Source organism: Rhamphochromis longiceps, linkage group LG23 (assembly GCF_057381845.1).
Source record: "Rhamphochromis longiceps isolate RC_006_pf linkage group LG23, R_longiceps_female_GT1.1, whole genome shotgun sequence".
Lineage (NCBI taxonomy): Eukaryota > Metazoa > Chordata > Actinopteri > Cichliformes > Cichlidae > Rhamphochromis > Rhamphochromis longiceps.
In genome coordinates this window covers 13,103,702-13,117,265 of record NC_140578.1, presented here as the reverse complement: position 1 = coordinate 13,117,265, position 13,564 = coordinate 13,103,702, and the positions used below count along the sequence as shown (strand labels likewise).

General features: G+C 41.3%; 1 protein-coding gene across 1 annotated transcript; it reads right to left on the bottom strand.

Annotated features, from left to right (window-relative positions):
- Nucleotides 1-7,236: 7,236 nt before the first annotated feature.
- dpt (dermatopontin) lies at nucleotides 7,237-13,452 on the bottom strand. Its single transcript, XM_085398287.1, has 4 exons — nucleotides 13,131-13,452; nucleotides 10,627-10,752; nucleotides 8,851-8,958; nucleotides 7,237-8,681 (listed from the first exon to the last, which is right to left on the bottom strand). The coding sequence occupies exons 1-4, from the start codon at nucleotides 13,397-13,399 to the stop codon at nucleotides 8,615-8,617; spliced, it is 570 nt and encodes a 189-aa protein (XP_085254413.1). The 5' UTR covers nucleotides 13,400-13,452; the 3' UTR covers nucleotides 7,237-8,614.
- Nucleotides 13,453-13,564: the final 112 nt, after the last annotated feature.

Genomic DNA, 13,564 nt, shown 5'->3' with positions numbered 1-13,564 from the left:
GAAGTAAACATTTTTGTTGTTTATCCAGTTCCTTCCATAATCCTGCATATTTAAAGTCGCTGACTCTGACTGTGGTTCCTCTAAATTTCCACGGTCTCATTTCAGTGCGAACGAAAACAAATTAAACCTTTTAAAAAGGACCAAAATCCAGCATTTAACCAAACCAGAAAATACAGAAACCATGTGTCCTTACTCAGCCACAGTGGTATCTAGTTCTGCAGTGTTTGTGGTTAAAAAAGTTTTTCCTTCAGTGATTTCCTGAGAAAGAAATAGTCCCTATTAAAATTCCTAAAAGTCAGCTCTTTGGATTATCCAGACTAATGAGAATGTTTCTGCAAAAGATTCTTCCTGTTTAATTATTCTTTTAAATGCCATTTTTAATCCTCTGAGCACTGCATATAGAATTTACTCCACCACACGTTTTGGATTGAAGCTGAATTCACATGGATCAATATTTTTGATTGAACTGACCCTTTAAATGGCTTCCAACTGGCCCCTGCCCTGTACATACACACTAAACACCTTTACAATTTATGTGTTCTCAGAACACTGGTGCAGTTCTGTAATAAAGACTCGTTCAATATGAGTTGTGTTCAGACGGCGCTGTGGAACCTCTTATCGTCAGACGTGAATCCAGGCAGCTGTTTTTGCCCTCGAGTGAGAGCGGTGGGAGCGAGCAGAGGCTCCCTAAAGTAAACAGGCAAGCTGTGCAAGCCCTGGAGCTGGGTCAGGGTCGCGCTGCATGATACTCGCACACTTGGTCTATCCCTGAACAGCCAAACAAAGCCGCTCACTTCTTTGCTGCCTGAGAACATTTGATTTGAGTTAGTTTTAGAGGTACTGTGGGGTTTTTTCCCAGTGTGAGAAAAAATCCTGAGATGTCATAAACTCCTATTTTATTCACAGCAGAAAATAGAAAACATGTTCAACTTTGGGCTGTGATCTTTTACTGTTTTATTTAAAATATTAGCTCATTTTGAGTTTGATGGCAGTGACACGTCTCAAAAAAATCCGGGAGGGGGGAAATGAAAGGCTGGAAAAGTAAGCAGTACTAAAAAGAAACAGCTGGAGGAACATTTTGTACCTAATTAGGTTAATTAACAACAGTTCAGCAACATGACTGAGTATAAAAAGAGCATCTTATTGAGTCAGAGCGTGAAAACAAGGAGTTACAAATTGTGCAGCAGTTTCAGAATAATGTTCCTCAGCGTGAACTTGTGAAGACTTTGAGTATCTTATTGTCTTATTTAAAATGCACAACATAATATTGTCCAGATTCGGACAATTTAGAGAAATCTGTGCGCACAAAGGACAAGGCCAAACATCAGTATTTGATGCCTTGGATTTTCAGGCCTTCAGGCAGTGCTGCTTTAAAAACAGATGACAGATTCTGTGCATGGGCTCACGAACACTTCCAGAAATCAGTGTCTGTGAAACCAGCTCACTGTTGAGAAATGCAGGCTAAAGCTCTATCATGCAAAGAAGGAGGCCTATGTGAGCATGATCCAGAAAAACAGCAAAGTAAACACAGAAAGCAGAAACTCACTTTTTTCACTAGGAACCTGTTTTGGAATATTAATTCAGTCTCAGAACCCTGGACTGTAATGATATGAGAGGGAATTAAGTTGAAATGAGGTATATTTTCTCAGATTTTAGTTCATTGTCAGCTTTGATGGGTACCATAAACCTACGTACACCAATCAGTATTTAAGGTTTGACTCTCATCATCCACTGGAGCACAAACTGGGTGTCAATCAGGATCCTACAACACCAGGGAAGCAGACGAACATCCCATCAAGAAGGCCCTGAGTAAATGTGGTTATCCCAGCTGGACATTTGTCAAAGCTGAGAAGGCGCCTAAATAAAGCTGATCCAGGAGAGAAGGACAACTGCTGCCTAAGCGAAAACCAATAGTATACAGGGAGTGCAGAATTATTAGGCAAGTTGTATTTTTGAGGGATAATTTTATTATTGAACAACAACCATGTTCTCAATGAACCCAAAAAACTCATTAATATCAAAGCTGAATGTTTTTGGAAGTAGTTTGTAGTTTGTTTTTAGTTTTAGCTATTTTAGGGGGATATCTGTGTGTGCAGGTGACTATTACTGTGCATAATTATTAGGCAACTTAACAAAAAACAAATATATACCCATTTCAATTATTTATTTTTACCAGTGACGCCAATATAACATCTCCACATTCACAAATATACATTTCTGACATTCAAAAACAAAACAAAAACAAATCAGCGACCAATATAGCCACCTTTCTTTGCAAGGACACTCAAAAGCCTGCCATCCATGGATTCTGTCAGTGTTTTGATCTGTTCACCATCAACATTGCGTGCAGCAGCAACCACAGCCTCCCAGACACTGTTCAGAGAGGTGTACTGTTTTCCCTCCTTGTAAATCTCACATTTGATGATGGACCACAGGTTCTCAATGGGGTTCAGATCAGGTGAACAAGGTGGCCATGTCATTAGTTTTTCTTCTTTTATACCCTTTCTTGCCAGCCACGCTGTGGAGTACTTGGACGCGTGTGATGGAGCATTGTCCTGCATGAAAATCATGTTTTTCTTGAAGGATGCAGACTTCTTCCTGTACCACTGCTTGAAGAAGGTGTCTTCCAGGAACTGGCAGTAGGACTGGGAGTTGAGCTTGACTCCATCCTCAACCCGAAAAGGCCCCACAAGCTCATCTTTGATGATACCAGCCCAAACCAGTACTCCACCTCCACCTTGCTGGCGTCTGAGTCGGACTGGAGCTCTCTGCCCTTTACCAATCCAGCCACGGGCCCATCCATCTGGCCCATCAAGACTCACTCTCATTTCATCAGTCCATAAAACCTTCTTGAGATATTTCTTGGCCCAGTCTTGACGTTTCAGCTTGTGTGTCTTGTTCAGTGGTGGTCGTCTTTCAGCCTTTCTTACCTTGTCCATGTCTCTGAGTATTGCACACCTTGTGCTTTTGGGCACTCCAGTGATGTTGCAGCTCTGAAATATGGCCAAACTGGTGGCAAGTGGCATCTTGGCAGCTGCACGCTTGACTTTTCTCAGTTCATGGGCAGTTATTTTGCGCCTTGGTTTTTCCACACGCTTCTTGCGACGCTGTTGACTATTTTGAATGAAACGCTTGATTGTTCGATGATCACGCTTCAGAAGCTTTGCAATTTTGAGACTGCTGCATCCCTCTGCAAGATATCTCACTATTTTTGACTTTTCTGAGCCTGTCAAGTCCTTCTTTTGACCCATTTTGCCAAAGGAAAGGACGTTGCCTAATAATTATGCACACCTGATATAGGGTGTTGATGTCATTAGACCACACCCCTTCTCATTACAGAGATGCACATCACCTAATATGCTTAATTGGTAGTTGGCTTTCGAGCCTATACAGCTTGGAGTAAGACAACATGCATGAAGAGGATGATGTGGACAAAATAGTCATTTGCCTAATAATTCTGCACTCCCTGTATGTCAGGAGTATCGGAACAGTTCAGACCCTTTTTTCTAAACTCCGCGTCTCCGTGGCTTTTAAACCCCAAAACACGCTGCGCCAAAAATGGGTCAACCCCAAGGATCAGGTCCCCCGATACAAACAGAGTAACGTAGTGTTTGCTGTTAAGTGCCATCAGGATTGCCATGATCGGAGAAACCAAACAACCTCTGGCGAAGCGGATGGCACAACACAGAAGAGCTACATTGTCAGGCCAGGACTCTGCAGTCTATTTACACCTTCAGGCCAGTGGACACTCTTTCAGTGATGAGGATGTACACATCCTGGACAAGGAGGAATGCTGGTTTGAGCGCGGAGTCAAGGAGGCCATTTACGTGAAAAGGGACAGACCACCTCTGAATGGAGGAGGGGGCCTAAGGGTGCATCTTCCACCACATTAAAATGCTGTGATTGCAGCCGTTCCCCAACTCTCTGTGAATGGGACTCATGGTCACTGATCAGTGGTTGTTGATCAGTGGTCATAGCAATTTCCATATTAATGATCAAGGAACTATTTGTGCAAATGTAGTGTTTATAAGGTTGGGGAAACCTGCAGTCAGCTGAGACCGAAGAAGTGACTTGGATGGGTGACGAAACGTTTCTCCCAATGAAAACGCTACGTCCAGATGATCAGAATCAACCTTTTTGGTTTATTTACCTGCATGATTGAGCATGCATCAAGACATTGTCAGATGTCCTGCAACATGCTGGGCATCAGTCTAGGTGGTTTGCTCTGGAACATTTTAATTGGTCTTCATATGTATTAACACCAAACAACAGTCGAGACAATTAAGCCAGCTCTGAATAAGTGTTTACCCAGCTTTACACTCCGAGCACTGTTTGTGAAGACTGAGAACAATTTTCAAAAGGATTTCCAGCATGAATGCAGTAGCCACTCAGTCTGTTATTCAACTCTTTCAGCTTCACAGCTAATGAACTCCGGCACCAGTTGGCTTTAAATTCTGAGCAGAGAGAAAGAGGCACTCAGATTTGAGTACAATCATCCCATGCGCTCTTTTATTCACAGAAGTGTTTGGTGTTTGATGAAACAGGCATTATGGTTAAGTGCTCTTGTGATCGATCATTTTGAATACATGTGAGCGGCTCTCTTCATTCCAACAGTTACCGTTGACATTCAGCATAAAGGAAACTGTCCATTTTCTAACGCTAAGATTAGAAATAGGTTTACTTTATGCTTTATTGAATATTTGATTCAGACTGAGCGACCCCACACAGCCGGCCTCGAAAACTAATTTCAACTTTAAGGTGAACAACTGAAACAACATCAGTCTGAGAGACTGATCAGGAAACCTTCAAGTATTATACCAACTTTATTTGAACGCTATCAGTTTGCTTACAGGGAGATCAGGTGCACACAGCACTGAAGCACCTGGATCTTAAGAACACGTATGTCTGCATGCTTTCTATTGACTACAATCCTGCTTTTAATACAAGCCTCATCCCCAACATGGAGTCTGCTTATAAGAAGAGGGAAAGGAGAACAACTGTCCTGGGGCTCCAACACAACTTTGGCTGCTCAACAACACATCTTTTACTTCAGGAAACTGAGGGGAGAAAACCAATGTGCAATAAGAGTTCTGTTGTGCTTGTTCAGCTGCACAAAGGCAGAACAGGAAGCCGTCCAGAGGGTCATTACAACTGCTGAACAAAGCTGCCAGATATCAGCTCCACCTCTGCAGTTTGCAGTGATCAGTCTGTATCCTCACTAACCCTAACCCCGTTCCAGCTGCACCTGTCTGGCAAATGGTTCAAGACGTCCATTAAAACAAGAGTTCTGATTAGCTCCTGAACTCTCCCTGCTAGGCGCTATCGTCATTGTTTAAACTTTTCCGTTTATTTATTATTTATTCTTATTTTTCCTTCATATGGAGGTGCTGCACTGTCTCATTGTTCATCCATTTTCTTCCACTTATCTGGGGCCAGGTTGCAAAAGCGGCAAATGACATGACACACGACAAGTGCACAATATAATTTCAGTTTAGTTTTAGTTTTTTTGTCTTTTATTTCATTTTTTCCACACTTTAGTTTTAAGTTTAATGTTTAGGTGACTACACTAACTCTACCTACTGTTTTGTCATGCAAAGCTGTACAGCAGCTGTTTCCATTTATCTTTTATATAATGTTCTTCCATGTAATACATTACCATATTACATACCATAAATCCAGATTTACGCCTGCAAGTGTGGTCATAAAAGGGAGCAGAGATACAGTGTGATCGTTTTAAAATTGAGGGATTTGTCCAAAACAGAATCAGGTTTTCATCAGAATTAAAATTCTTTCTTGCTTTTCTGCCTCAAATGCATACTTAGTTCTTAATTATACAGTGTCTAACTATAGAGTATCCAAAAAGTGATTGCAGCAAGGAGACTTTAATAGCTTTGTGGCTCCTCCTATAAACTTTAATTATAGTCAGTGTGAGTATTGTTTTGAAAGAACCGTTTTTCATCTGCCCGTAATGAAAACGTGTTGGTGGGTGGAGAGGAGGAAGCTGGACAATATATCTCCCCATCTTTTTCAGTTCAGGAAGGAAACTTGCACCACAGAGACTTCAGGTCTCTGAGGGCGGGAGGCCGCTGCAGGCGTGTGGCTGTCTGCCGCCCGCTGCCTCAGGGGACAGCTGTGATCGGCTGCGGCGTTTGGCTCGTGCTCCGCGATAGCAGCTGCCATAAACAAACAGCTGCTGGCTCGAGCCCCAGCTCTTTTCAAGACACTCCAGTGACCCCAGTGACCTTCACCCGACTCATTCCATGAAGTTTGGACAGATTTTGAGAGTCAAGCTGGTAAAGAAATCCAAAACAAACTAGATGAGAACGAGGACAAAGTGGCTGCTAGATGCTTTATTAGGCCGTCGGGACCTGATGTGCTATTCGGAAGATTTAGAGGAAAGATTTAATTTAAAAAAACAAAATAGGTTTTGGCTTTTTTAACTCCACTATATGGGATTAAATTCTAGTTAAGGTGTGTGTCTTATGCTTACTTTATCTGCTTATCTGGAATATACAGTTGCCATGTATACTGTGAGTCTTGGTTGCAGTTTCTAACACAGCTTAAATGTGTTTTTCAGCCCTGAAACTTTATCCTGCGCTCATCAACATACATTTCTGGGATTTCAACTGAATGATGTGTTAAAAGCATATTTACAAAAAAAATTCTCATTATTTTCCGTCTTTTCTGTGTTCAAATACAAGAATAAATCTTTGCGCTTCAGGTCAAGCATTCTTTGTCATGTTTTATGACTTTAAGGCGCCTTAAAACCACGACGCCATCGGGAATCAACGTCACTGAAAAATAAACAAACATGATATTTGTTCACTAATCAGCTTTACAGGCGCTACCGGGGGATTTACCTTCCACAGTCTCTTACCTCTCTGCACACTTTCATTCTCGTGGTCCTTCCATCTGTTTGTTCAGTTGTGTGACTTGAACGCAGCTTTCTTTATAAAACCCTGTGAGCTGTTGAACAGATAATCAAAACAATCTGCCTCTGAGTTTTTGCTTATGGCGATATGAAGCAGTCTGGAGTCTACCTTAAGCCAATTTAAGCCCAGAGAAGCTGCTGATGTCATCACAGCTGGGTAGCTGCATTATTCTTTCTCTGAGATACTAACGTGGTTATTTTAATGTTTCAATAAAAGCTCTTGTTGCCACCGTCACAGCCTTTTATTTCCCTTTTATTATATTTTTAGGTGAAATAAAATTCAAACTGAACACAACAGAGTTTCACATTAAATAAATGAGGTTTTTAATCCAGGTTTTCACACAGCACGGTTACATGGATTTAAGTACAGGTTATAATTGCCAAACTGGACAAGACACTTTAATAAAGGATGGACAGAGGAAGCAGGTGGGACCTCGTTCATTGCATGCAAATCTTGTTTCGCCAGTGACTCAGAGAGAGCCTCTCATTGCTCCCAACATGACTGATCCGATGTTACTACCAGCAGAGTATCTCAGTCAGCTCTGTGAATGCCATTATGTGCATGAAAGTCACGTGTTCGGGAAATCTTGGAGGGGAGCCTGATGAGCTGTGTTTTCCACAGCCATTAACAGAGTATCAAATTCACTTTGTTTTGTTTTGTTTGTGACGTGCTGCCAATGGACTTCCACTTCATCCAGTAACCAAACAAACAAACAAACAAAAAAAGGTTGAAGCTGTCCAGAGAGCCCAGAGAAGCCCAAATCCCCCCAGAACCACCATGGAGATGTTCATTTTAACTGTATGATATATTTATATTCTTCATGCCAGACTAATAGAAACAGTGGTTAAAAATGCATAAAATAAAATATACATATGTATACTATACATATGGATGAAAACATGAACCAAGTCACTTATGATTAACATCAGTATTATGCTGTTTTAAAGGGGACCTATTTCCAACTTCATATTTTATTCTTATACGGGGCCCTGGTGCAGCTCGTTCTCATGTTTTTTCTGGTTTAAACTCGTTTAAATAAAGTTAACAGGAATAGCCCCAATGGCCGTGGTGTCAAACATTTAAAATGCCTGAAACATCTTTTGGATTTTCAATTACCTGCAACATTAGCTGCGGAAAAACAGGGTTTGGATTAAAGGAAGAGTTTTTTTTTTCTAAAGATCAGTTTTCTCGGTTGCCAGGCTGATTCCTCCCATATGAAGAGTCTTGAAACTTACAGCACTTCCTGTAGAAACACATTAGCTTCAGGTCTAATCAAACAAAAAAAGGGAGAATCTCTGTCCATGAACATGAGCAGAAACGTTATACAAAAGCTGCCTCCCTTTAAACCAACTGTTTCTGATTGGATGCTCCTCTCATACAGAGGGTTTGAACAGCTTTCGGCTGTCAGTAACTGTGAGGGGTAATTTTACCAAAAAGCAATCGCCTATCTCTCTTTCACTGATCGATTGGCTGTTTGAAGCGATGGATACAGGTATGTTTGAATCTTCCCTGAGCATTTGGCTCACAGGGGTTGTGACTTTGGCCGTGTTTAATATGAGCACCTGACAGTGGAACAGGAGATATAAGACAGTAAAATAAAAGGCATAATAGGTCACCTTTAAATGTATATGTGAATATGTATTAAAAATGTTTATGCACCGATAAAAAAACTCCTCACATGTCTATAAATTGTCAAATTCACAGTCAAAGTCTGTCATTCTGCACAGGATGTACTTCCACTGCCGATCTCTGAAAGAAAGAAAGAACATCTTGTGAGTGTGACCACAACACGTGAATCAAGTTTTATCGTTTCCTCCATGTCTCGTCCACTGTGCCAATAAATTCTGATCCCGTAGGTCTGATTTTGAGATATAAACATACAGCTGCAGTTAGACATGGAAAAATGTTCTTGACAAACCTTAGCACTCCACTGAAGGTGGTCTGGGCACCTCGGATAAAGTATCCATAACTTGGGACAACTAGCTCTCCCTCTTCTTTGTAGTATTCAGGAATGTCAGTGGTCTTCCTGCAGGAAGCCGCAAATCACAATTTTATTAACCATTTGCTGATTGAGTCAGTCTGTTTTGTAGCAATCCGGTTGTTCAGTGATGACGCGACGAATCCTACTTCCGGGTCTAAAGTAGTCTGCGTTTAATATGGCTTTTGTGTGGTTAACATGTTTAATGTTATATATTTTCTTCTATTTGATCTCAAAAAGCTCCTAAAACAGTCAGTGATCACTGTTGACCTCCGTCGGCTTTTATTACCGCTAATCATTTATTTAAGCTCAGTTTTTAAAACCTTGGGATGTAACTACAGCCCAGCCCATGCAGCAGTATATGAATGACTAACCTCGTATTGTGGATGGATCAGTTGTTCTCCTGACTGAAGTTTGGTCCTTTTACAGCATCCTGCCATGCGATTACATTTGTTCCTGACCACCGAGAACACTCACGGTAACTTTTATCGAGTGGGAAAAAAGTTAGCTTGTTTATATTATGTTTGTTTATAGCTGTGTCGCTAGCGGTCCCGTAGCACATCATTATATACCAGCTAGCCCAACTTCAGTAACCCTACAAACGTCACTGCTGTTTAGTTTTCTGTCTTCATTTATGCTGGAAGTGATAGCAGAGCTGTACGTTTTAATTTGTTTCCAAAACCCTGCAGTCAGGACATGCTATATTGTATTTAGATAGAAGCTAGCGAGCTAACTCCCTGCTAACTTCTAACTCCGTTAAATGTCATAAATTCCGTTTTCATGGATGCCTGGATGTTAAACTCAATTGCTACACCTGGTAGAGCAGAACGCTGATCATTTTATTAAAGATGAAAGACTTTAGACAGTTTTTCAACTCTCAGTAATGCCATAGTGATCGTTTGATATATGGACCTGCAGCAGAGTTTAGACCCAGACACGGCTAGTGACGTCAGACTGAACAACCGGATACAAATAAAAACATTAATACCACGCTCACAGTTTACCTAACAGCATCGTTAAAGCCAACTAAGTAACATCTTATATACTGTACAAAAGATGTAAGTCAGACTAATGTGGCTTAAACCTGAATTCTGTCTAATGTCCAGCAGGTGGCAGGAGAAAAGATGTGCGACTGTCTAGAAGTCTATGTGAAAATTAGCCTAGATCTCAATGGTTAATGGTGTCATTTGATATTTTAAAGTCTATTTATAACAGTGTGATTATTTTTTAAATGTGGTCTGACTGGGAAAAAAATGAGGTAATACTGAAGGATATGATGTAAGGCATGGCTAGCAACTAGGTCTGAAAGTGAGTTAAAGAGCCTTAAGCCTGCATTCTTTCTGATGGCCTGCAGAGGGCGACTCCTCTGGCTTAAAAAAAGATATATCCAGTTGTATAGAAGTCCGTGAGAAAATAACATTCAGCTCCCTTATTCAATGAGCTCAGTAAGCACTTTCCTGACAAGTTTATGGGTTCAGTCACTAAAACACGAGTTTTATTTTATCGTTATTTTATGATCAAATTCTGTGGTCACATTATGGTCGTTATTAGAGTCAGGAATCCTTTTATAACCAGACTTGTGAAGTCTGGTTTCAAAAAGTTGATGACGTCTAAAATTTTCTGCTTGACGCTTCAAAACCTCAAGTTGTTCACAATTTCTCTGTTTGAATTTTGCATCCCCACTCAAAAAAATCAAAATCCAATCTGAAAACCTACATGCAGGAGTAGGGACAGCGGCGTTTGTAGAAGCAACAGTAAAACTGCCATTCCCGGTCAAGAGTGGACTCAAAGTACTTGCTCTGAACACCTGCTACCAGGCCGTTACGGGTGCATGTTGAAGTCCTGCAAAGAAGTATAAAAGTCATTAAGTGAGTAACACTTACTTAATATATATTCAACAGTTAAAAAGCTGAGAAACAGTTTTAGATGAGACTCATTTAGACAGTTTGGTGGAAAGACCAGCTATTTTATGTTTGGGCTAAAGACATGCAGCATGCATAGACGTTTGTCATGGCAACATGGACCTGGCCTGCAGCCTTTCAGTCGGGGGCTAAGTTTCCCTGCAGTTTACTGTCCTCCCTGGTGTAATTCAAACAGACAGCTATGTTAAAGAGGGGCAGGCGAGGCTGCGGTAAAGAGCCTTCACAGTGTTTGCAGACCAATCAGTGGGATGGGTGCAATCAAGCTCAACTTGAAATAAATCTAAAGAGCACAAATGTGTTCTGCTGTCCAAACCAGAAAGAGTCATCTGAAACAGATAAGCGGTCTGTTTGGAGGGGGAATTGTAGACTGACGTCTCTGTGTAAACAGCGGGTTGAATCATAGACCCAAACCGGTTTTCTAAAGGTTGACCCAAGTCCTTTAATTAGATCAACCTTTCAGTGGAACTGATAGTTAGTCAGAAATGTTTATGTCAAGTTGGAAAGGACTCATTTTATTTTCTTCTTCGCTTTAGTGGATTCTTACTGTCAGAGCCTATTGTGCATTGCAGTGATCCTTTTAATCCTTTTTTCATGAATGGCATATTGCAAAAGTTCAGAAACACGTGAAACATGTGGCCTACAAAATGCACGGATATCCCTAAAGAACACAATTGGACGAAGCTCTTTAAAATTCACTGTTCCCAGAAATTTCAGCGGAAAACACTTATGGCTGCTCTGCAGTGAGATGGTGATTCATACAGACCCAGGAGGACCTGGATCTGTTCCTCTGAATGAAACAACAGAACAAAAAGCAATGTTTTATGAAAATAACAGAAGGACAAATATGTGGAAAGTCTGAGAATAGCTGAAAGTTATTACATACTAACTCTGAGTATGACAACCTTATAGGTCCAAAGAACTTCAGCTTAAAAAGTAATTTAATTACTGTTTTCAAATTATGTTTGGCTGGTTGCATCTGCTTATAATGTAAGAAATGCCTGAGTAAATAAAGTGGAGCAAGTGCAGGGGCTAGTGTTTATGTGGTGGTTTCTGTCATAACTGAATACTTTTTTTCCTGTCCTCACAGGTTCAGCACTCTTACTATTCTGAGAACCTCCTCTATCATATAAATGACTAACCATGTGCTGCGGATTGTCTCAGAGGTTTTCTTAGCTGAAGTTTGGTCCTCTGCTTATTGGGAACCCTCATTATAAACTTTTATTAAGAACAGTTTGACCCTTGTCCTCCATCTTCCCTGTGCTAATGTGTTTATATTAACCATAGCTCTGTAGCTAGCCACCAGGTGGCCACATATGTGGAAACTTTAGAAACTGCTTTTTAATCTCCTTGTTTATATTCAAAGCTCTTTCAGCGCGGTGTTTCAGTTTGATTTAGAAATCCTTCAATCAAAACTTGGTGTATCATCTGTAGATAGACAAGCTAACTTCTTGCTAACTTCTAACTCGGCTGGATGTGGACGTTAAACTGCACTGGGTCTCCAGGGAGAACAGAAACACTGATCTTTTTACTGTGGAATTTGGACCATTTTTAAACTCTCGGTGGTGCGTTGATTGATTGATTTCACACCTCACAGGGATTATATTCGCTCCTCTGCTTTGCACTTTAATCTCCACCTTTAGTTCATGACAAAACCTATGAGTTTGAGCCTGTGACGTCTATTCCTGAGATTTTGCTGCTGTGTTTAAGTGATCCACCCAGTAACAGTGGCATTTATGGGCTAGTTGGAGCAACAACCAACAAAGCTGTGCCTCTTGGATTTGCCTGAAGTTAACAGCCGAGTGATGCTTATTGGCTCCGGGATGCATTACTTGTATAATTATTACATAAAAGAACAAATCCAAGCGTGTCCACAGCTGCTCCACTGAGGAAAAACAAGATTTTCCTGCTTCCCTGATGTTTCCATTGGGGATTGTCCCTTGAGTGCATTTACAACCTAATGCTCTCAATCACTGTGCATCACTTATTTTGGTATTGCTGCAAGTAGCTGGCTAAAGCCCCTAAAAGCCATTTAGCATAATGTCATTTTCAGAAAGATTGTAAACTCCAACAGTTAAGCAGACTGGGTTTTGTGCATCTTCACATTAAATGATTTACTGCTATGAGCCGACTTACAGCTGACTGCTTAAACATGAATGACATTTTCTGATCTAACTATAAACCTGGGACGCATATGACTGTCTTCCAGCATGCCTCAGCACACAGCTGTCAAAGTTTTAAAAAGCAAATAGAAGTTGGCACCAAGCAAGTAAAAGACAGATTAAGACTTAGCGGACCCACCACTCCATCCCAGCACGGTTGATGTCGTCCCACCAGCAGTCACTGGGCTCCCCCAGACCCGCAGGTGTGGGCTGGCACTCAAACGACCACAGGCGGTCGGAGCCATCATTCTCACTGAAGTAGCTCCTGATGGCCACGATGACTTCACCGTGGGGACACTGGAAGTTGAATCCCTGACGGTAGCCATTGACCCAGCCCATGTCATAATGGTCTTGAGACTGAGCTGCCACTGAGGCCAGCAACGCCAACAGCACCAGAGCTGGATTCATGATGAGGAGATCAGTCCATCTGCTGCACTTCTTCACATCTGCCTCAGCTTATACTCCTCCAAGCCTTTTGTTGTCCAGATGTTTTGTATCCAGGAGTGATGTGTAATTTGCTGCTGGCAGGATAAATCAACAAGTAGACCTCGCGTCATTTTAAGGTGGACTCTG